General features: G+C 39.6%; 1 protein-coding gene across 5 annotated transcripts in view; it reads right to left on the minus strand.

Moving 5' to 3' along the window:
- The window catches only part of DIPK1A (divergent protein kinase domain 1A), a 94,132-nt gene extending 72,882 nt beyond the window's left edge, over nt 1–21,250 (minus strand). For 2 of the 5 annotated variants that reach the window (XM_069480180.1, XM_069480177.1), the window contains exon 1: nt 21,150–21,248. In XM_069480180.1, the coding sequence (XP_069336281.1) occupies nt 21,150–21,203 (54 nt within the window). In that variant the 5' untranslated portion in view covers nt 21,204–21,248. Of the gene's footprint in view, nt 1–19,212; nt 19,261–20,267; nt 20,279–21,149 lie in introns of those variants that run through there. The other 3 variants (XM_069480181.1, XM_069480179.1, XM_069480178.1) reach the window with 3 other exon arrangements.
- Between the last annotated feature and the right edge of the window lie 235 nt (nt 21,251–21,485).

Below are 21,485 nucleotides of genomic sequence, written 5' to 3' on the forward strand. Positions count from 1 at the left end.
CTATTTTAATTGCAAAAGAAACTCTTACCCAGTCATTTGTTCCCTGAGATAGTATTACGTAGTCATTCACTATCTTAACACAGACTCTAAATTTTCAATTACCCTTTGTTTGGTGCCCTGGTGGTTTTTACATGCTGGGCAATGGACCTTTGTAAGATCTGAGATGGATGAGCAGTATGTCCTTTTATAAAAGTGGGAGAAGGGCAACTATGCAAGAGAAGGTGGGAAAGCAGAGCCTGCAACTCCATCCCAAGCACATTCTCAGGCAGAGCAATGTTAGGAAAAAGTACATGGGAAGGTCAAGGATCTAGAAATTGATTCCCTTAAACTATCCACATTCCATACTCGAAAAGTGCACCCAAGTTTACAGATAAAAGCCAGTGTGCATCCACAGCCCATAGCATTAACACCAGCACGGGGAGTATATGGAAGTAAGCGGTAAATACTTTTTGATGAGGAAAAGTAAAACAGCAAAATGACGAGCACCAAAATAGCAACACAATCCTATATCAAAGGAAGAACTCCACTAGAAAGCTAAGAATCAGAGTGAAGCAAATTAAGTTGTTGCTTAAAGCATAATAATTAAGGCTTTTAAATTCACCAACCATTCTGCTATCACAGACTAAAAAGGCTTGTTTATCCCTTCTCTGTCCTAGGGGAATAAATTATCTCATGAGTCTTTCTATTCTACCAAAGTGCTATTTAAAAGCTGATGAAATGTTTAAGCAATTCATTACATTAATGTAAAGATCTTTTATAGGACAAAAGTATTATCAAAACCAAAGTATGGATAGCATTATGAGTAAACTGGAAAGGATATTGTTGACTTAAAACCTATAGAAATCAGACACAAAATTGATGCTAATTTTTAAAAAACTCTTTGAGTTTTTTCTTTTTTTTTTTTTTTACTAAAATAAACTATTGTTATTATACATGATTTTCTGGAAAAAAGTGCCATCTTATCTTATTCCTCTGAAATTATTTACTCTAATTCTCTTGCCTTATTTTATTGAAATAATTTATTAATTATGTAATGCTTGAACAGCTACTACAGCTATGAAGAAAAACAGGGTAGGTAAAACATTCAGAAAACAGATACTGTAGTTTAAAATTCACATCAGAACTTTTAGTTCAAGAAGGTAGACTGAAGATATATGTTTGCTACTTACGGCTTGCAAAACCACATTCAAATAAGGAAGGCAAAATAAGCAACAAACCTCTAGCAGCATAAAGAAGGCAAAGGAGGAGATTCACCAGCGGATAAAAGATTCAACAAACTTCCAATTTCAAAAAGTAAATGGAATTGTGTTGATGGATGAGGCAGGCATAGAAAGCCACAGCCCAGAATACTCTACCAGGTAACCTAAAAGGAGCTGAAAGCCAAACTGCTTGTTGGAATGCTAGAAGGAATCTAGAGAGCCAATCTGCCAGCTGGAACACCTGATGGGTCTGGGCACTGAGCCAACAGGTACCAGGGAGGGCAGGAGTGAGAAGTGAGGCTGAAGACAGCAGGGATAATTGAAGATCTGTACCTGGAACTGCACTGGCACCCCCATTCACCTCCCCCCTCCACATAGATCACAGGCAACCTAGCATTAACACTCAGTCAAAAAACCAGATAGCTAAAGGAACACACAACCTGAAGAAAGCCACGGCTTCTAGGGTGGGTACAGTCCGACCAGAGTAAAGTACTCTACTGGCACAAGGGCCCTCAGAGCTCAGCATGGCTCAGCCCAGAGCAAACAGGCCAGCCAATGCATCCTGCCCTAAACAGAGGGCTCAGTCAGGTAGATGTTCTTAAAACAGCAGAGGATGGCCAGGCACAGTGGCTCACACCCATAATCCCAACAGTCTGGGAGGCTGAGGCAAGAGGATTGCTTGAGGTCAGGAGTTCGAGACCACCCTGAGCAAGAGCGAGAACCCATCTCTACAAAAAAAATAGAAAAATTATCTGGGTGTGGTGGCACACACCTGTAGTCCCAGCTACTCAGGAGGCTGAGGCAGGAGGATTGATTGCATCCAGGAGTTTGAGGTTGAAGTGAGCTACAATGACGACACTGCACTCTAGCTGGGGCAACAGAGCAAGACCCTGTCTCCAAAAAAAACCAAAACAAAACAAAAAACAGCAGAGAAAATCCATACCACTTATCAAGTCCTCTTTCTAAAATATGAATAGACAATCAAGGATCACCAGGACCATGAGGAAATCCAGCACCATTAAAAAAAAAGAGCTAAGAAAAAACATATAGAGGAACCACCTGAAGAGAATGAAGATAATTAACAGACATAAGAAAACATTTTTTACAAAGTGCTATAATCAAAATATTGAAGAGGATACACATAAAATATGAATAGGAAATCATGAAAAATGAACAAAGAACTTGGAAGAACTCTTTTAAATTAAATTTAAGATTCTTGGAATTTAAAAAGTGATTAGAGGCTGGGTGAGGTGACTCATGCCTGTCATCCTAGCACTCTAGGAGGCTGAGGCAGGAGGATTGCTTGAGCTCAGGTGTTTGAGGCTGCAGTGAGCTACGAAGATGCTACTGCACTCTATCCAGGGCAACTCTGTCTCAAAAAAAAAAAAAAAAAACCCAGAGTGATTAGAAAAGGAAGGAAAATCAACAGATGATCTAGAAAATAAACAGAGATACTCAGAATGAGAGTATATGGACAGAAAGATGGAAATAACAGAGAAACTATAGAAGACATAAAGAGCCAATCCAATAGGTACACCATTTGAGTAATAAGAAGAAACAGAGAAAAGAGAAGGGAGAAACTATTAAACAAATAATAGAATTTCCCAGAGCTGAGAAAACAAACATCTAAGTCTTAAGATGCAAAGGGCTCGGTGAGTACCCATACAACTGATAAAAGACGCACACCTTTACATTTCCTCATGGAATTTCAAAACAAAAAGTATAAAACAGAGATCCTGAACAGGAAAAACAGGTCATCCACAAAGGATTGATAATCAGACTAACTTCTTGTCAGCAACAGGGAATATTAGAAGATAATGCAGCCACATCTTCAAATTTTCTAAAGAAAATTATTTTCAGCCCAGAATTCTATCCCCAGCCTAACTACAAACAAGTACTAGGTTACAATGAAGACAGTTTCAGACACGAAAGCACTCAGAAAGTTTATTTCCTGATGGCACAGATCAGGACAGGTGGAGACTCAGGATACTGAGAACAGTGATTCCAATCCAGGAAAAGAGAGGAGGGAAATGCAGACAGCTGTGCAGCAGGCCTAGAAGAACATCTAGTCACTATGGGAACTGATTGGAGAATGGATAGGGAGGTTTTCTGGTTTAAAAAAAAAAGAGGGTGATTTCTCCACAGCATATAAAATATAACTAGAGTACACAAAAAATAAGGCTATGACAAAGGCAGAGTATGCCAGAAAGAAAAGAAAGGCAATTAGAAACTCCCTGAAATTTTTTTTAAAAAGAAAGAAAGGAAAAGACAAGTAGCCTTAAAAAAGATCGATTTTAAATATGAAATAAGTTTACATATACCCTGATTATAAGGAACTGATAAAAGTATAACAAAAGAAGATCCAGTTGTTATTACTGTTGAAATTTTGAGAGCCCAGGGTCATTACCCTGGCCCCGGTGAGAAGGAAATGTAATCCTAACATACAAATTAGCTCTGCACCAAATAATATTTATAGAATCATATTTTAGGGGGTACTAAAATTAGAAATGTCCTTCATCTTAGGTGAGAACTAGCTTTGATATGTTTGGTCTCAAGACATAAATTTCAGGACCCTAAGAGAAAGACTGGCCAAAAGTGCTGCACTCTCCCTCTATTTTCTATAAATGTAGCACCAAATGAAACCCAGTTCCTCCCTGCAATGGTCTCCCTAAAGGTGAGAGTCCTTTTCATTATTTGAACTGTCCAGTGCTCCAAAACTAGCTCAGTTTCCTTGGATTTGGGGGACAGATGACAGAAGAAATGTCCACTTCCTGCAGCTGAACATAATTAGGTAAGTATTCCAAAAGACAAGTATTATATGTTGACTGCTCAGGGGAAAAATTGTGAGGTTCATTGGTAATTTCAAATCATAATTCTGTTACTTCATTGCGAATCCCAAAGGCTAGGTTTTAAATTATTATTAATAGAAATATTAAAAAGCAAGCAAGCATGATTTCTAAATACAAGAGACTTTTTATAGAGAATTTACAAATGTCACAGGTTCTTTTCTCTATTGGCAGAAATACGGTCTAGCTTCTGGGAAAGGATAAATCCTTGCAGGAATGTGCTAAATAACAAGGGACAATTGTTGAGGTCTGTTAATTCTACTTGCTTCTAATGACAAAGGGAAAATAACTATAAGCTGCAATAAATGTGTCTCAGGTTCATAAGCGAGACCTTCCTTTATGGAAGAATTAATAAGTCATAATAATATAATAAAATACTACTTACAGATTTCATCTTTTAGATTCAACTTAAGAGATTTGGTTGTTTAACAGGACAAATAAAAATGTTATCAACTTTGCCAATATAAAATAAAAGTGTAGCTGACAGAATGTGGAAGTAGACGAGAAGGAAAAACAGGCAGAAAAAGGAACATATGTTCTACTGTCCCTTCTTAAGAAGGGAAGAATCAAGGAAGACTGTCAGGCCGGGCGCGGTGGCTCACGCCTGTAATCCTAGCACTCTGGGAGGCCGAGGCGGGTGGATCGCTCAAGGTCAGGAGTTCAAGACCAGCCTGAGCAAGAGCGAGACCCCCGTCTCTACTAAAAATAGAAAGAAATTATATGGACAACTAAAAATATATATATAGAAAAATTAGCCGGGCATGGTGGCGCATGCCTGTAGTCCCAGCTACTCGGGAGGCTGAGGCAGGAGGATCGCTTGAGCTCAGGAGTTTGAGGTTGCTGTGAGCTAGGCTGACGCCACGGCACTCACTCTAGCCTGGGCAACAAAGTGAGACTCTGTCTCAAAAAAAAAAAAAAAAAAAAAAAGGAAGACTGTCAGGCTGGGCATGGTGGCTCATGCCTTATAATCCTAGCACTTTGGGTAGGCCTAGCAGGGAGGATCACTTGAGGCCAGGTGTTCAAGATCAGCCTGGGCAACATCTCGAGACCCTGTTTCTACAAAAAACAAAAAAATTAGCCGGGCGTGGGAGGCTGGGGCAGGAGCATCGCTTGAGCCCAGGAGTTCAAGGTCATGATGAGCTATGAAGACGCCACTACACTCTAGCCCAGACAACAGAGCAAGACCCTGTCTAAAGAAAAAAAAAAAGACTGCCAAAAGTGGATAACATACAAAAGAGTTGTTACTGAATGAAGTTACCAAGTTAAGCAAGTGAAGTAAAATTAAAATTATACTGTCAAACACAAAAGAGAGATAATGAGATGGTCTTAGTATAAGGAAGCTGAACACTCATTTTTTAAAATACCAAGTCAGTAGATATTATCTGAATTTGATAAATCAAGAAATAGAGGTAGATTATTTAGAGCAGTGGTCTCCAAATTTTTTTGATGGTATAACCCTTTCAGGAAAATATTTCTAAGCACAAATCTCTAACATATTTATTTATTTATATTCTATGTAAACTTATGACTGTACTAATCTATTATATGTATATTGTAACTTACACAAAAATAGAAATTAAAATTATGCAAGAACAAGTTTGAATGGATTTTTCAAGGGGGGAATGCTTATAATAATATGCCAAAATATAAAAAATCATCAGTTCTTCCTACAAAAATAAACATTTTAAGATACTTTAAAAACATATAAGATGCACAAATGATCTGAATAGACATTTTCTAAAAGAAGACATACAAATGGCCAAAAGTATAAGAAAAAACACTCAACATCACTAATCATCAGGGAAATGCAAATCAAAACCACAATGATACATCATCTTACCACAGTCTGAATGGCTATTAACAAAAAGACAAAAAAAATAACAAATGCTGGCAAGGGTGCAGTTGCAGAGACAAGGGAACTCATACTCTGTTGGTGGGAATGTAAATTAGTACAGCAATTACAAAAAACAATATGGAGTTTCCTCAAAAAACTAAAAATAGAACAACCATATGATCCAGCAATCCCACTACTGATATATATGCAAAGGAAAGGAAATTTGTATGTGGAAGAGATACCTGCAACTCCCGTGTTTACTGCAGCACTATTCACAATAGCCAAGATATGGAATCAACCTATGTGTCCATCAATGAATGGACAAAGAAAACATGGTGTATATACATATAGGAATATCATTCAGCTGTAAAAAAAAGAATGAAATCCTGTCATTTGTGACAACATGGATGAGCCTGGAGGATATTATGTTAAATGAAATAAGCCAAGCACGGAAAGATAAATACCATATGATCTCACGTATATGTGGAAGTTAGCTAAAGAAGTTGAACTCATAGGAGAGAATAAAATAGTGGTTATTAGAGGTGGGGAAGAGTAGGGTAGAGAGAGGATTGGTTAGCCAAAGATTGGTTAACAGATATGAAAGTACAGCTAGATAGGAGGAATAAGTTCGAGCATTCTATAGCACTGTAAGTTGACCACAGTTAACAATAATTTATTGTATATTTTCAAATAGCTAGAAGACAGGATTTTGAATGTTCCCAACCCAGAGAAATGATAAATGTTTGAGGCAGGTGTGCTAACTACCCTGACTTAATCATTATACATTGTATACAAGTATCAAAATATCACACTTTACTCCATAAATACGTATAATTATGTCAATTAAAAATAATTTTAAAAAATGTTTTAAAAGGTAAATAATTTCATTTGCTAAAGAGTAGCATGCAAATAAGAACCAAAGATTTGACCATTCATCTTACCTACTTCTCTACTCTCCTACCCAAAACCCCCAAATTAGAATCTTATCTTCCTCCAGAAAGTATTCAGGGAACTTATAAAAAATTAATAAAGTTAATATACTTTCCCAAAAGAAGTATATAAGAATAAATAAAATTTCAGACAATTTCTTCCAGTACCTAAATTAAGCATCTTATGCACCTCTCAGGATATGTACACTTCCCTTTTGGAGACACAGCTCTAGAAGTTAGAGGCATAGCCATCAGGAGATCTAAAAATATAAATGGTTAAAAAGAGGCACCTTTAGAGAGTAAAAGGGGCAGGGAGAAGTGGAAGGAGAGGCTTACGGTTTGTATCATAAACTCATCTGTACTATTTTACTTATTGTGTACACATATTCTTTCACATAAGGAATTAGTTTAATCAGCACCACAAAACTTTGTATCTCTTCAAGTGTTTATGCTAATCATTCATTCAACAAACATTTACTGACCATCTGCTCTGGACTGGGCACAAAGGACAGACAGAAAAAACTGACATTTTAATTCTTAGGGAGATCACATTCTGGGGTGGAAGAAAGATACGAAATTCAGCAATGACATTTCAGTAACCTAAGTGCTTTAAGAGAAGCCCATGCAGGCTATCACGTGCTCACAGTCTGGGCACAGAAAAGGCACAGTAATACTGTGTGAGATGTTGGGCAGGGATTGCTGAACAGTCATTTCCTCTTTGAGTTGAGACTTAAAGGACAAGAGGAAAAGAGAATAAACCAGACGAACAGGTATGCGGGGGCGAATGGGGAAAGGGCATTCTAGGGCAAAAAGGAAAAAGGTGGGGGAGACAAGTTGACACATGAGAGATGACAAAATGTTGTGTCTGGGAAACTGGAAATTTTTAAGGATTACTAGAGCAAATGGTGCATGAGGTATTAGTGGCAAGAATAGAAGGAAAAAATAAGAAGGAGTGGCCGGGCACAGTGGCTCACACCTGTAATCCCAGCACTTTGAGAGGCCGAGATGAGAGGATCACTGCGGCCAGGAGTTCAAGAGCAGCCTGGGCAACATAGTGAGAGCCCAGTTCTACAAAAAAATTAAAAAATTAGTTGGGCACGGTGGTGCATGCCTGTAGTCCCAGCTACTTAGGAGGCTAAGGCAGGAGGATTGCTTGAGCCCAGGAGTGTGAGGCTGTGGAGAGCTATGATCATGCCACCGTACCCTAGCCTGGGCAACACAGCAAGACCTTATCTCAAGAAAAACAAACAAACATAAAAGATAGGAAGGGGCCACACTCAGAACTCTGCATGATCTCCTAAAGGCAATGGGAAGCCACTGAAGGATTTTACCAGCAGGAAGAGAGATACGATCAGATTTGCACTTTGGGGAAGATTACTCTGGAAGCACCTTGGAAAATGGATCTCCAAGGGGTAGATTAGGTTATTACAGTGGGCCTAATGAGTGAATCATGGTATCAGCAGAAGAATGAAGAAGAGATGATGCATTCAAAAGTTATTTGGGGAGGCCAAGGGAGGGGTATCGCTTGAGGTCAGGAGTTCAAGACCAGCCTGAGCAAGAGTGAGACCCCATCTCTACAAAAAATAGAAAAATTAGCCAGGCATGGTGGCATGAACTTGTAGTCCTAGCTACCTGGGAGGCTGACATAGGAGGATCCCTTATGCCCAGGAGTTTGAGGTTGCAGTGAGCTGTGATGATGCCACTGCACTCTAGCCTGGGTGATAGAGTAAAACCCTGTCTCAAAAAAAAAAAAAAAAGTTATTTGGGAGATGTACTCTCTAGGACTTGCAAGAGGATAAGGAAAGAGGTAAGGAAAGAGGGAGAGTCTAGAAGGACTTGGGTATATTTCTCTGTTATTTAACTGGAGACTATGACTAACTGAAACAGGGAAAGAAGCAAATTTGGTGGGTAGGAATTTAGGTTTGGACATATTAAACATGAAGTGCTATCTAAAGGTAAATATTAAACAAGTAGATAGAAATGCAGAACTGAAGTGCTGGGCGAGAGGTGTGGACTGGTAATACAGAGTTGAGACCCATTAGTTTTTGGGTTGTAGTAGAAGCCATGTGAAGGGATACAATTACCCAAGGAGACTGTACAAATGAGAAATAGGAGAAGGCTGGAGTCCTAGGGAAAGCAAAAGGCAAAGGAAGATGATACTACAAAGGAAAGTGTGGGAGTATGAGGGTAGGAATGAAGGAAGGTTGTGGTAAATGAGCAAGGAAGAGTAGCTGAAACAACAGATCATGGGGTCTGGACTGAATGGAGAAAGGAGGGAAGCCAGGAGAGGGTTGATAGATTGGAAGAAATGGGAGTGGCAAGGGCCTCTATCGTGATAATGATGATAAAGATGATATGATGATGGTAGTGGTAACACTAAAGAGTAAGAGAATGTGAAAGAGGCCGATCGCAGAGTGGCTCATGCCTGTAATCCTAACACTCTGGGAGGCCAAGGCAGGAGGATTGCTTGAGCTTAGGAGTTCGAGACCAGCCTGAGCAAGAGTGAGACCCAGTCTCTACTAAATATAGTAAAAATTTGCCAGGTATGATGGCGCGTGCCTGTAGTCTCAGCTACTTGGGAGGCTGAGGCAGGAGGATCACTTGAGCCCAGGAGTTTGAGGTTGCTGTGAGCTAGGCTGATGCCATGGCACTCTAGCTGGGGCAACAGAGCAAGACTCTGTCTCAAAAAAAAGAGAATGTGAAAGAGATAGGAGTGTGTGTTTAGTGTGAGCTACTGGAGTTCAATATCTTACAGTAGTTACAGACATTTTTTTAATATATGTAAAATATGTGTACTATATTGTATAATTTTGCAAATCCTGAGTATCTCTACATCTCTCTGTACAGATCTTTGTTGCTGCACTAAAGGTGCATATAATTGTTAACACACTGTATATACCTCAGAATAAAAGACAAGACCAAGGTAATAAAAAGGCGATACCTTCATTGGACCCAAATTTAGTTCTACTGTGTTAGGTATGATTGAAAATGTTATAAGCTGGCACATTAAAACAAAACTAAGCACTGTCTTCTTTATGGGGTAAAGAACAATTTTAATTAATTATAATAATAAACAGAAGGAAATAGGTTACATTATAAAGAATCTTTTCTTAGTGTTCATAAACTGATATTTTCCCACCTTTACTTGAGTTTGTGTAAGGGTACAAAAGACTTAAGAATAGCGTCTATTATAAAAACAAGTATTTCCAAATGTGATCAGCAGTTATTTGCTTTTCTTCCCCTTAATAAATATCCAAGACTCTTTGAATAGTTATTGCCAGATGGATTAATACAACACAGCTCTCTTTTAAAATCTCTTCTTTGGTACCACCTTCAATCCTAAAACTAATGGGAAAGAAAATATTTTGGGAAATAATTTTTTTTACTATTAGAATTCAGTTATACCTTTCTGTGGTAGGCAGAATTCTAAAGATGTCCCCCAAGATTCCCACCTCCTGGTTGTTTAAACACTAATCTAGGTACTGCTGTGAAGGGACTTTGCAGCTGGAATTAAGGTTACTAATCAGATGTGTTTAAAATAGAGAGATTATCATGGATTATCCAGATGGACCAGAGGTAATCACATGAGCCCTTAAAAGCAAAAGAGGAAGGCAAGAGAGTTAGTGAGATGAGGCAGAAGAGGAAGTTAGAGATATGTGAAGCAAAGGACTCCACCCACTGTTGCTGGCTTTGAAAATGGAGAAAGGAAGCCATAAACCACGAAATGCAGGTGCCCTCTACATGCGGCTGAGGCCAACCCCCAGTCAATAGCCAGCAGGGAAATGGAGATTCAGTCCTGCAACTGCATAGAACTGAATTCTGACAACAACCCAAAAAAGCCTGGAAGCCGAGTCATTCTCAGAGCTCTGGAATGAAACTGAGCCCTTATGACATTTTGATTTTAACCTTGTGAAACCTGGACCAGAAACAGCTGAGTCACACTGTGCCTAGACTTCTAACTTACAAAACTGTGAGATCAGGGTACAAATAAACGGGTGTTGTTTTAAGCTACTAAATTTGTGATAATTTGTTACAGGAGCACTGGAAACTAACACCCTTTGTTTAATCACTGACTTCAGATGTGCTCTGCTGAATCTTATTTTTCTGTCCCTTAATGTAACTTTGAACAGAGTTCCTACATTTCCAGTCATACTCAGTTATTATGAAATCTAGCCTAATTTATTTTCCCCCAACTTATTTTGGAAATTTAAAATAATATAATGAATACTATTATAACTTCTACCTATATTCATCAATTGCTAACGTTGTTCTACATTTATTTACTTGCTTTCTCAGTCTTCCTAAATGTACATAAATATTTCTCCCTCTCCCTCTCTCTCCTTCTCTGTATCAGGGGTTCTAAACTGGGGATAATTTTGTCCCCCAGAGGATATATGACAATGTCTGGGGACATTTTTGATTGACTGACACTCTTGGGGGGGAGTGCTACTGGCATCTAGTGGGTAGATGCTGCTAAACATCCTACAATGCAGAGGTCCCACACAACAAAGCATTACCCAGCCAAATGTCAATAATGCTGAGGTTAAGAATCCCCGCTTGGCTGGGTGCAGTGGCTCACGCCTGTAATCCTAGCACTCTGGGACGCTGAGGCAAGAGGATCCCTTGAGCTCAGGAGTTCAACACCAGCCTGAGCAAGAGTGAGACCCAGTCTCTACCAAAAATAGAAAAATTTGCCGGGCATCATGGTGCACGTCTTGTAGTCCCAGCTACTGGGGAGACTGAGGCAGGAGGATCGCTTGAGCCCAGGAGTTTGAGGTTGTTGTGATGACGCCACTACACTCTATGCAGGGCAACAGAGTGAGATTCTGAATCAAAAGAAAAAAAAAAATCCCTGTGTATGTGTACACAAACATTTTTTCCTGAACTATGTGAAAGTAAATTATAGACATCATGATACTTTTTACCCTAAATACTTCAGTTTATATCTTCTAAAAACAAGGACACTAGCTCATACAGCAAAATTTAACACTGATACAATACCAATACCCATTTTCAAATTTCCCCATTATCTCAAAAATATCCTTTATAGTTTAAAAAAAGTACAGGGTCCAATCAAGGGTACATAGGTTAGCATGTTGATCAATATTTTAAATTCAAAATAAATAAACAGCTTTAATTTTTAAGCAACGAGTGGCAGGGAGTAAAACTTGTGGTGCCAGCTCTAAAATCTAATAGTCTGTGACTTTGACAATATGTTACATCTGAAATGGATGTACTAATTAATTCAGAAAGTTGTTAGTACATTAAAAATCTCTCTTGCAAGAATGTCCTCAAACATGATTATTCTTAGGAAAGAAAGGGGAACTCTGTCTACAATACCCCATAACCCTGTTGATAAACATCAATCTGAAACAACAAATCAAGAGGAAATTTTCTCCAAAGAAGATATACAAATGGCCAAAAAGCACATGAAAAGACATTCAACATCACTAATCATCACGGAGATGAAGTCAAAACCACAATGAGATATTTTGAGAGTGGATGGTCACTATCAAAAAAACAGAAAACAACAAGTGCTGATGGGGATGTAGAAAATTGGAACCTTTGTGCACTGTTGGTGGGAATGTAAAAGGATACAACCCCTATGGAAAACAGTGCAGGTTCTCCAAAAACTTAAAAATAGAATTACCATATGATCCAATAATACCCATTACTGGTTATATAAAATAATCAAAAGCAAGATCTCAAAGAGATATTTGCACTCCCATGTTCATTGCAGCATTATTCGCAATAGCTGAGAGGTGAAAGTAACCTGAATGTTCATGGACTGAGGAATGGATAAAGGAAATGTGAAATATACATACAATGGAATATCATTCAGCCTTAAAAAGAAGGATTCTGTCATGCTTTACAGCATGGATGAACCTTGAGGACAATATGCTAACTTACATAAGGCAGTCACAAAAAGACAAATAATGCGTGAATCCACTTATATGAGGTATCGAAAGCAGCAAATTAGTATTAGCAAACTAATATTAATGGAAAGAGAAAGCAGAATATGGTTACCAAGGCCCAGGGGTGAAAAGGCAATGGGGAGTTGTTCAATGGGTACAGTTTCAACTTTGCAAGATGAAAAGGTTCTAGAGATCTGCGGCACAGATCTTTAGATCGCTCTGCACAGATCTTTGTTGCTCCACAACAAGGTGCATATAATACTTAACACACTGTACTTCATACTTAAAAATGGCTAAGATGGTGAATTTTACTTTTTAAAATTTTATTTATTTATTTTGAGACAGAGTCTCGCTCTAATGCCCTAGCTAGAATATAGTGGCGTCATCTTAGCTCACTGCAACCTCAAACTCTTGGGCTCCAGTAATCCTCCTGCCTCAGCCTCCCAAGTAGCTGGGGGACTACAGGCTCATGCCACCCCTTCCCCCCCAGCTAATTTTTTCTACATTTAGTAGAGACAGGGTCTCGCTCTTGCTCAGGCTAGTTTTGAACTCCTGAGCTCAAGTGATCCTCCCAGAGTGTTAGGATTACTGGCGTGAGCCACCACACCCGACCAATTTTGTGGTTTTTACTACAATAAAAAAACCAAAACAAAACAGAAAAAAAAAATAACCACAATACCATTATTTAATTTAAGTATTTAATTTCATTAAATGCTCACTCAACAACAACAAATAAAAGAGAACTACTTACTTCTAAAGATAAATCCATTTACCAATATTTTAGGGTTTTAAAAACATATTCACATTACAATATCCTGGTTTCTAAACTCATATAGATTAAAAGATTTTAAAGGAAAATTATTCACAAAATATTTGAACATCCAGAAATGGATATATTAAAAATGTTAAAACTTGGGTGAGCGTGGTGGCTCATGCCCATATTCCCAGCACTTTGAGTGGTTGAGGCAGGAGGATCTCTTGAGCCCAGGAGTTGGAGACCAGCCTAAGCAACACAGCAAGACTCTATCTCTACAAAAAAAAAAAAAAATTTTTTTTTAAATTAGCTGGATATGGTGGCACATGCCTGTAGTCTCAGCTACTCAGGACGATGAGATGGGTGGATGGCTTGAACCCAGGAGTTGGAGGCTGCAGTGAGCTAGGATTGCACCACTGCACTCCAGCCTGGGTGACAAAGTGAGACCCTGTCTCAAAAAAAAAAAAAAAAAAAAGTTAATATTTTACCTTTTCAGTCAGATAATGTAAAAAGATGGTATTTAACAGAATGGTATAGTATTGCTTTTAGAAACAACTTTAAGAAATAAAAACATTAAAATGTACCTAACTGCTAAAAATAAAAAACTTTTATAAAGAATATAAAACAATACCATAATACATCAAAAGATGAAAAAGTGGGGCACTCCACACAAAAACCTGTACACAGATGTTTATATAGCAGCTTTCTTCATAATTGCCAAATGTTGGAAGCAACCAAGATGTCCTTCAGTAGGTGAATAGATTAACTGTGGAACATCCAGACAATGAAATATTATTCAGCATTAAAAAAAAAAATGAGGCTGGGCTCATTGGCTCACACTTGTAATCCCAGCACTTTGGGAGGCAGGAGGATTGCCTGAGGCCAGAAGTTTGATACTAGCCTGGGCAACATAGCAAGACCTTGTCTCTATAAAAAATAAAAAAATTAGTCAGGCATGGTGGCACACACCTGTAGTCCCAGCTACTCAGGAAAGTGAGGTAGCAGGATCACTTAAGCCCAGCCCAGGAGTTCAAGATTACAGTGAGCTATGATTGGGCCACTGCACTCCAGCCTGGTCGACAGAGCAAGACCTTATCTCAAAATAAGAAAAGAAAAGAAAAGGAGAGGAGAGGAGAGGAGAGGGGAGGGGAGGGGAGGGGAGGAGATAAAAAAGAAAAGGAAGTAATTGTTAAGGCATGAGAATACATGGAGGAAACAAATGCATATTATTACTGAATAAAAGAAGTCAATCTGAAAAGACTACATACAGTATGATTCTAACTACATGACATTCCGGAAAAAGGCAAAACTATGGAAACAGCAAAAAGATCAGTAGTTGCCAGGGCTTAGTGGGGTGGGAGGGATGAACAGATGGAGCACAGAGGATTTTTAAGGCAGTGAAACCACTTTGTATACTATAATGATGGAAACACATCATTATACATTTGTCCAAACTCATAGAATGTACACCAAGAATGAACCCTAATGTAAACTATGGACTTTGGGTCCATTATGATGTATCAATATAGGTTCAATAATGGTAACAAATGTACCACTCTGATGGGGGATGTTGAAAATGGGGGAGGACATGCATGTGTTGGGACAAGGGGTATATAGGAAATCTCTCTGCATTCCTCTCAATTTTGCAGTGAACCTAAACTACTCTAAAAAATAAAGTCTTTAATTTAAAAACAAAAAACAAAACCTTGAGGTACCTGGAAGACTACAGTGAAGAAACACTTTTACTGTATGCTCCAGTCTGAAGGAAGTGTGATGAGGATGAAATCTGCCTTAGTCATCATTTCTTTGAACTTCTAACAAAGCTTGAAAACCAATTAATGGCAGTATCAAATGGCTATATTGTAATTCTGTGCTTGAATTTAAGATATTATGGGGTGTATATGCTGGTCTATACACATGCCAGTCTCAAAAAGCTAATCATAGTTCTGGAGATTAAGTTTTAGGCAGAGGCAACAGCTAAACTCTGAACAGAGGTCTAATGAGGTTAATGAGAGCTACACCACCTGCAGGCCTTCTCCCTCTACCTTTATGGGATAAGGAACAACCACAGGCTCTAATTAGGTTTAAAATAATCCTGGAGACTGAAAATGGACAAAAAGTCATATTACTCTTACTACAGTATTTGTCAACATTATCACTATTACTAGTTAATCTGTATTAGTAAATCTATCTGGTACTAAATCCTACAAAATATCCACATTAAGTCATAAAGAACCAAACCATCGACAGCAGTCATGTTTGAAAAAATAATACTAATATAAGCCAAAGAGCCAGGTATCAGAAATGTTAAACAGGCACCAACATCCAAATTAGATCATGCCATCTATCCTTTCATTCATGACAGCCCTACTGAGCACATACTGAAATTGCTAGAGCAATCATTTTTAAGAGGATGCCTTAAAAAGGGCTTGAAAACCTTCAAAGGACCCAAGTATCTCAGACTTCAAATTCCATTAGAATTGTGCCAACTTTTCATATGCAACCGGACATGCAGGCAGAATTACTGGAATGGAAAATGTGCATAATCTAAGTATAGAGAATTATCCTAAATTATCTTAGCTTTCATTCTTCTCGGACTTAATGACAGTGAGAAGGAAGAAGGTATTCTAAACTAAAACCAGCGAATTATAGGGCTTCTGTGTTATCAGCCTCACTCAGACTATGAGTAAACCCTAAACAAAGTAGATCGTAATTTGTAGAAAACACACTACTAAAAACAGACAAATGTAGGTGTCATTCTGGGTTACCACACCCCAGCAGGCCGTGAGTAGTATGCACCATAACGGTGCATGGAAGAAAAATATCACCTAAAAATGGTTTAAGCAATTAATATACCCCGCCCACTCTGTTCAATGTGCTGTACCATTTAGTCAGTTCAGGAAGTGCTATTTCCCAAGTAATGTTTCTCAACAAAATAGCTGGGAAAGTTGGAACTGTAAATTAGCTTGTTCTGGGAAAGATGCCTTGCTATGAGAAGCTCATTGCTCAGGTAAACATTGGCTATCTGTTTCAGGCAGGTCATAAGTCCTCCTGGCACACAGAGACAAACAATATGCCTGTATTGCTCCCCTGGAAGAAGTGTTCCCTGCACCAAAAAGCTGGCATTGGCAGAATCTGCAGCAAAGGACAGAGAGAAGCACCATTTCCATGGGATAAAACTCAGTTCTGTTCTTTTTAACAGCTTTCTTGGCCGGGCGCGGTGGCTCACGCCTGTAATCCTAGCACTCTGGGAGGCCGAGGTGGGCGGATCGTTTGAGCTCAGGAGTTCGAGACCAGCCTGAGCAAGAGCGAGAGCCCATCTCTACTAAAAATAGAAAGAAATTATATGGACAGCTAAAAATATATATAGAAAAAATTAGCCAGGCATGGTGGCGCATGCCTTTAGTCCCAGCTACTCGGGAGGCTGAGACAGGAGGATAGCTTGAGCCCAGGAGTTTGAGGTTGCTGTGAGCTAGGCTGACGCCACGGCACTCACTCTAGCCTGGGCAACAGAGTGAGACTCTGTCTCAAAAAAAAAAAAAAAAAAAAAAAAAACAGCTTTCTTGAGATATAATTCACATACCATATAATTTACTCATTTAAAGTATACAATTCAGTGGTTTTCAGTATATGCACAGAGTTGTGCAACTATCACCACTATCAATTTTAGAGCATTTCCGTCCCCCCTAAAAAAAAATCTTATATCCATTATTAGTCACTCCCCATTTTCCCTCAACCCTCCCAGCCGTAGGCAAGCACTAATCTATTAATATTTTCTGTCTTTATAGATTTGCCCATTCTGGATATTTCATATGAATGGAATCATACAATCTATGGTCTTTTGTGACGGGTTTCTTTCATACCTTTAATATTTTCAAGGTTCATCCATGGTGCAGTATGTACTTCATTTCACTTTATTTCTCTATAATATTATATTGTATGGATATAGCACACAAGTTCTTTTCTTTAAAAGAAGTAGAATCTCTTTTGCTATATAAACAAAAAGCTATACCACAGTGATTAGGTGCCAACATTAGCCCATAAATGCCTATTGTAGCTGAAAATTTATCATTAATTGCATAATGCTACAGTTCTCTAGAAGTGTTATCAACTACTACAGTGATATCTGAATTATAAAAATATTGAGAATGAAGCTCCTTTACAATTAAACCAACTGCTGAATTCCCTGTAAAATTGTACGAAAAGAAAAGAAGGACATAACTGCTCTTTGACCCCATCCAGTTCAAAATAAAGCAAAACTACAAGTATACAAAGCAGGTCTCTGGAACCTCCCTCTCCTCTTGCTTGGCCTTCATCTCTTCCCTCTTTCTATGAAATAAATCCAACTCCTTCCTGCCTCTTCACCTTTTCCCCAATCTCCAAACAAAACTAGATCTCTTATGCCTATTGAATAATTACAGCCTCACTCTAAATTAAAATAATACATTCACATGAAAATGTTACTTAAACCAGACATTCTTCCAAAACGAGATGTAAAGAGATGAAAAGAGATGTAAAGAACTTCTGGCATGAATAAGCTAATAAAGGGAGAGTTGTTTTGTTTTTGCTGAGAGACCCTTTCAAATCACTGTAAACCCACTCTATAGCAAATCAAATTTAGTCAGTACTCTCTGGTTGACGCATATCTAGGAGGAGGGTGGGGAAAAAATAAGAAGTTATTATTAATTTTGTTAGGTGTGATAATGATTATGTCTAAAAATATCCTTATCTATTAGAAATGTATACTGAGATACTTGGATGAAATGATGTGATTGCTTTAAAATACTTTGGTTGGGAGAGGATGTGGGGGAGGGAAATGAAACTAAATACTGATATGTAATTGTTGAGGGCAAGTGATGGGCATATGAGAGTTCATTATTTTTTTCTGTCTTATATATATATAAATTTCCACAGTAAAACACTTTTAAAAGAGAGAAACTGTTCTCTCCTCTCAGGCAGTCTTTTGTTCCTTTTCTTTTCTTTCATAACACTTACTGTTGTCACCACATATTTCTGAGATTATTATATTAATGCCTGTTTTCTCAACTAGACTTTGAGCTCCATGAAGATTAGAAAGGTGTTTGCTTAGCTCCCACAGAATACCCACCACCTCACATGGTTTCTGGCACATGACAGGCATCCAACAAATATGTACTAAGTAAATGACTGAATCAATAAAATAAGTCATAGCTTACACCTTGGTCAATAAATGCTCAATAAATAAAAGGAGAGGAGTGAAAAGTCTAGAATCTTTAGCTGAAGGAATTCAACATATTTACCTTTATGTGTTTATCATTTAAGATCACACACTTGTCTAGTAAAAATGTAGTAAACATGTTACAAAACAGATTTAACTTCATCTAGTTTATGCAAATATATTCATGTCATGTACTCTTGGCTAAGAATTATAATCTCCACTTTATGATATGGAAACTACAGAACCAAAAAGTTAAGTAACTATTCAAAGTCATAATAAATCAGATGCACAAATGTGAACAGAGTCAGCTCTGTTTTCATGCCCCATGCTGTTCCTAAAAGAACATGATTTTATTCTCAAGAAAAATTTCTTAAAAAAGGAAAAGGAGTACTGTATATATTAATCCAACCTTAAGTAGCTGAGAAACTAGATGTATAATAGTCTCAGTTGAAAATATTTTATTTGGCTTTGCCTAAAATAATTTGAGATTGAAGCACCTAGTGGTAGAGAAAGTATAAAAAGTAGGTGAGATACTTACGCAATAGGGAACACAAGAAGGCATGACACTTGAGTGATTTGAAGGCCTTTTTTTTTTAACTGGTTAAATTGAAACAGTAAGATGAGGGACAAAGGAAAATTCATAAAGATAATAAATATTAATGCCAAGACAATGTTTAAAACACCAATCCCCTAGGATTCCCAGGACATTTATTTTTTATCTGAAAGATAATACTGTAACCAATAAAGTTTCTAACTAACAATTACATTATTTATTAGTAGAAATAACCTACCATAATAAAATATCACTATGCCCCCAAATCCTTTTGAAGTCCTTAGAACCTGAGTTTACCTTAATTTGGTAATAATGATGTGCAAATTCAGAAAATCAGAAATGGCAAATGTTTGCCATTAATGGAATCACAACTACTTATAAAACTAATCTCAACTTAGTTTTAGCCAATATTAAAGCTCTTGTGCTGTAGCGCCAAAACATGTCACAGCCATATCTGCGGATAGCATTTATAGCCAAAAGAATCAAAGTCTAAAATAAAGTCTGCCACCAAATCTAAAAAATTGCATAGATAGGTAGTTTTTGTAAAAAACGTTTTAAATATCCTAAGAAGCATTTTGGGGATAGAGTCTGGAAAGATATTTTTTAACTCACATAAAGGCTTACAAAGAGGCACCTGGCCTGGGTTGCATTCTAGACTGGTTGCAAAACTGTTACTCAAGGGCTCAATTACTACTGGTGGCCTCCTACAAAGACTCAGGACATTCAGTGTTATCCCTACACCGTTATTATCATGCTTCCAATTTGCAATACATCACTCATTTCAGAGTAAGATTTACACATACAATTTTCGAACAAAAACATAAGATTTACTTGCCCCATGATGGTTCCTTCTCAACTTTTCTTATAATTTATAAATGCACCAGCTGACCCAAAATAATCTACCAATACCTTTAAGCCTTTTAATGTAAACGGTAAAGGAATACTGTTGTCTGAATGCGGACAACACTGCTAACCCACGCGAGACAGTGATTCGTAGTTGTTTTTCCACCGGAGTGATGGATTTGCGCTCAGCTACTCACGGTGTCTACTAGGTCCCCCTGGTGACCAAACAGTACATTTAGGCAACAGTAGGGTTCCAAGGCACAAACTGGCAGCGGAATAGAGGGTGAAAGGGGAAATCATGAAAAATTAACACGCCAACAGTACACACGACCTGACTGAGAATTACGTTCGCACTGCTGGGGTATCTGAAATCCGCATACCAGCCACTATTCCCCTTCCCTTTTAAAAAGCAAACACCATTCGCCTCCTTCGGGCTTCCGATCCCCACCTCCCATTTAAATCTCGGGTGTGATGGAAAGCCCAAACCAAGGGGCTCAACACGAGGCACACGCCACTTTGGGGGGTTTGAGGAAACACTGACGTGACAAATTGTCGTAATTTTCTATCTAAAATATGGAGGAATGACACACCACCTTTCCTATCACTGACTGAAGACCAAAGACAGAGTCAAGAATTGCCGACCTGCGGGGGCCCACGAGGGAGGGGGGAAAGCACCGAAAAGACCAGGGAGAAGACTGCGGCGCGTCCCAAGCTCCGCCTGGAGGGGCGAAGAGCTGAGGGCAGCGCCAGGAGCGCGGAGTCGCACCCGGGTCACGTCTTAAGGCTCTCAGGGTGCAAGGGGCTCGAGAGCGAGCCTGGGCGGAACGACCTGGGCCCTCGAGCCGGGCCGGCCGAGGCACTGGGGCCGCGGTGGGGGGACGAGGCAGCGCTGCCGAGGGGCTGCGGCGCCCTGGCAGCCGGGGAGGGCGCGCCGCCAGGTGCCGGACGGCAGGGGGCAGCGGGGTTCTGGCAGGCGCCGACCCAGGGAGGGAGGAGGGCGGCGGGCGAGTCCCGCGCGGCGCGGAAGGGCGCGCGGCCGGGTGCGCCCGCAGCGGGTTGCGGGGCCGCCGCCGGCCTACCTGGAGATAATAGGGTTTCCTTAGCCAGGCCCCCGGACAGAGACTCCTCGCCATGGTAATCACACATCGCCCCGCCGCGCTGCAGTCAGAGGCGGACCCGAGCGCCGGCGGCCGGGCTCCCCGCCTCCCCCCGCCTCCCCGCCCCCTGCCGGGCCGGGCCCGCCCACTCCCCCGCCCCCGCCGCCGCCGCGCGCGCTGCGCTTCCCCCGGCCCAGCTGCAGTGACTGCTGCCGGTGGCCCGAGGCTCGGCCTCCAGCTCTGTTCGCCCGGCCGCCGCGGCTGTCAGAGCGGGTGCCGCCGACTGCGCCATAAAGGGGAGTCGCGCCTCGCCTCCGC

This window comes from Eulemur rufifrons, chromosome 8 (assembly GCF_041146395.1).
Source record: "Eulemur rufifrons isolate Redbay chromosome 8, OSU_ERuf_1, whole genome shotgun sequence".
NCBI lineage: Eukaryota > Metazoa > Chordata > Mammalia > Primates > Lemuridae > Eulemur > Eulemur rufifrons.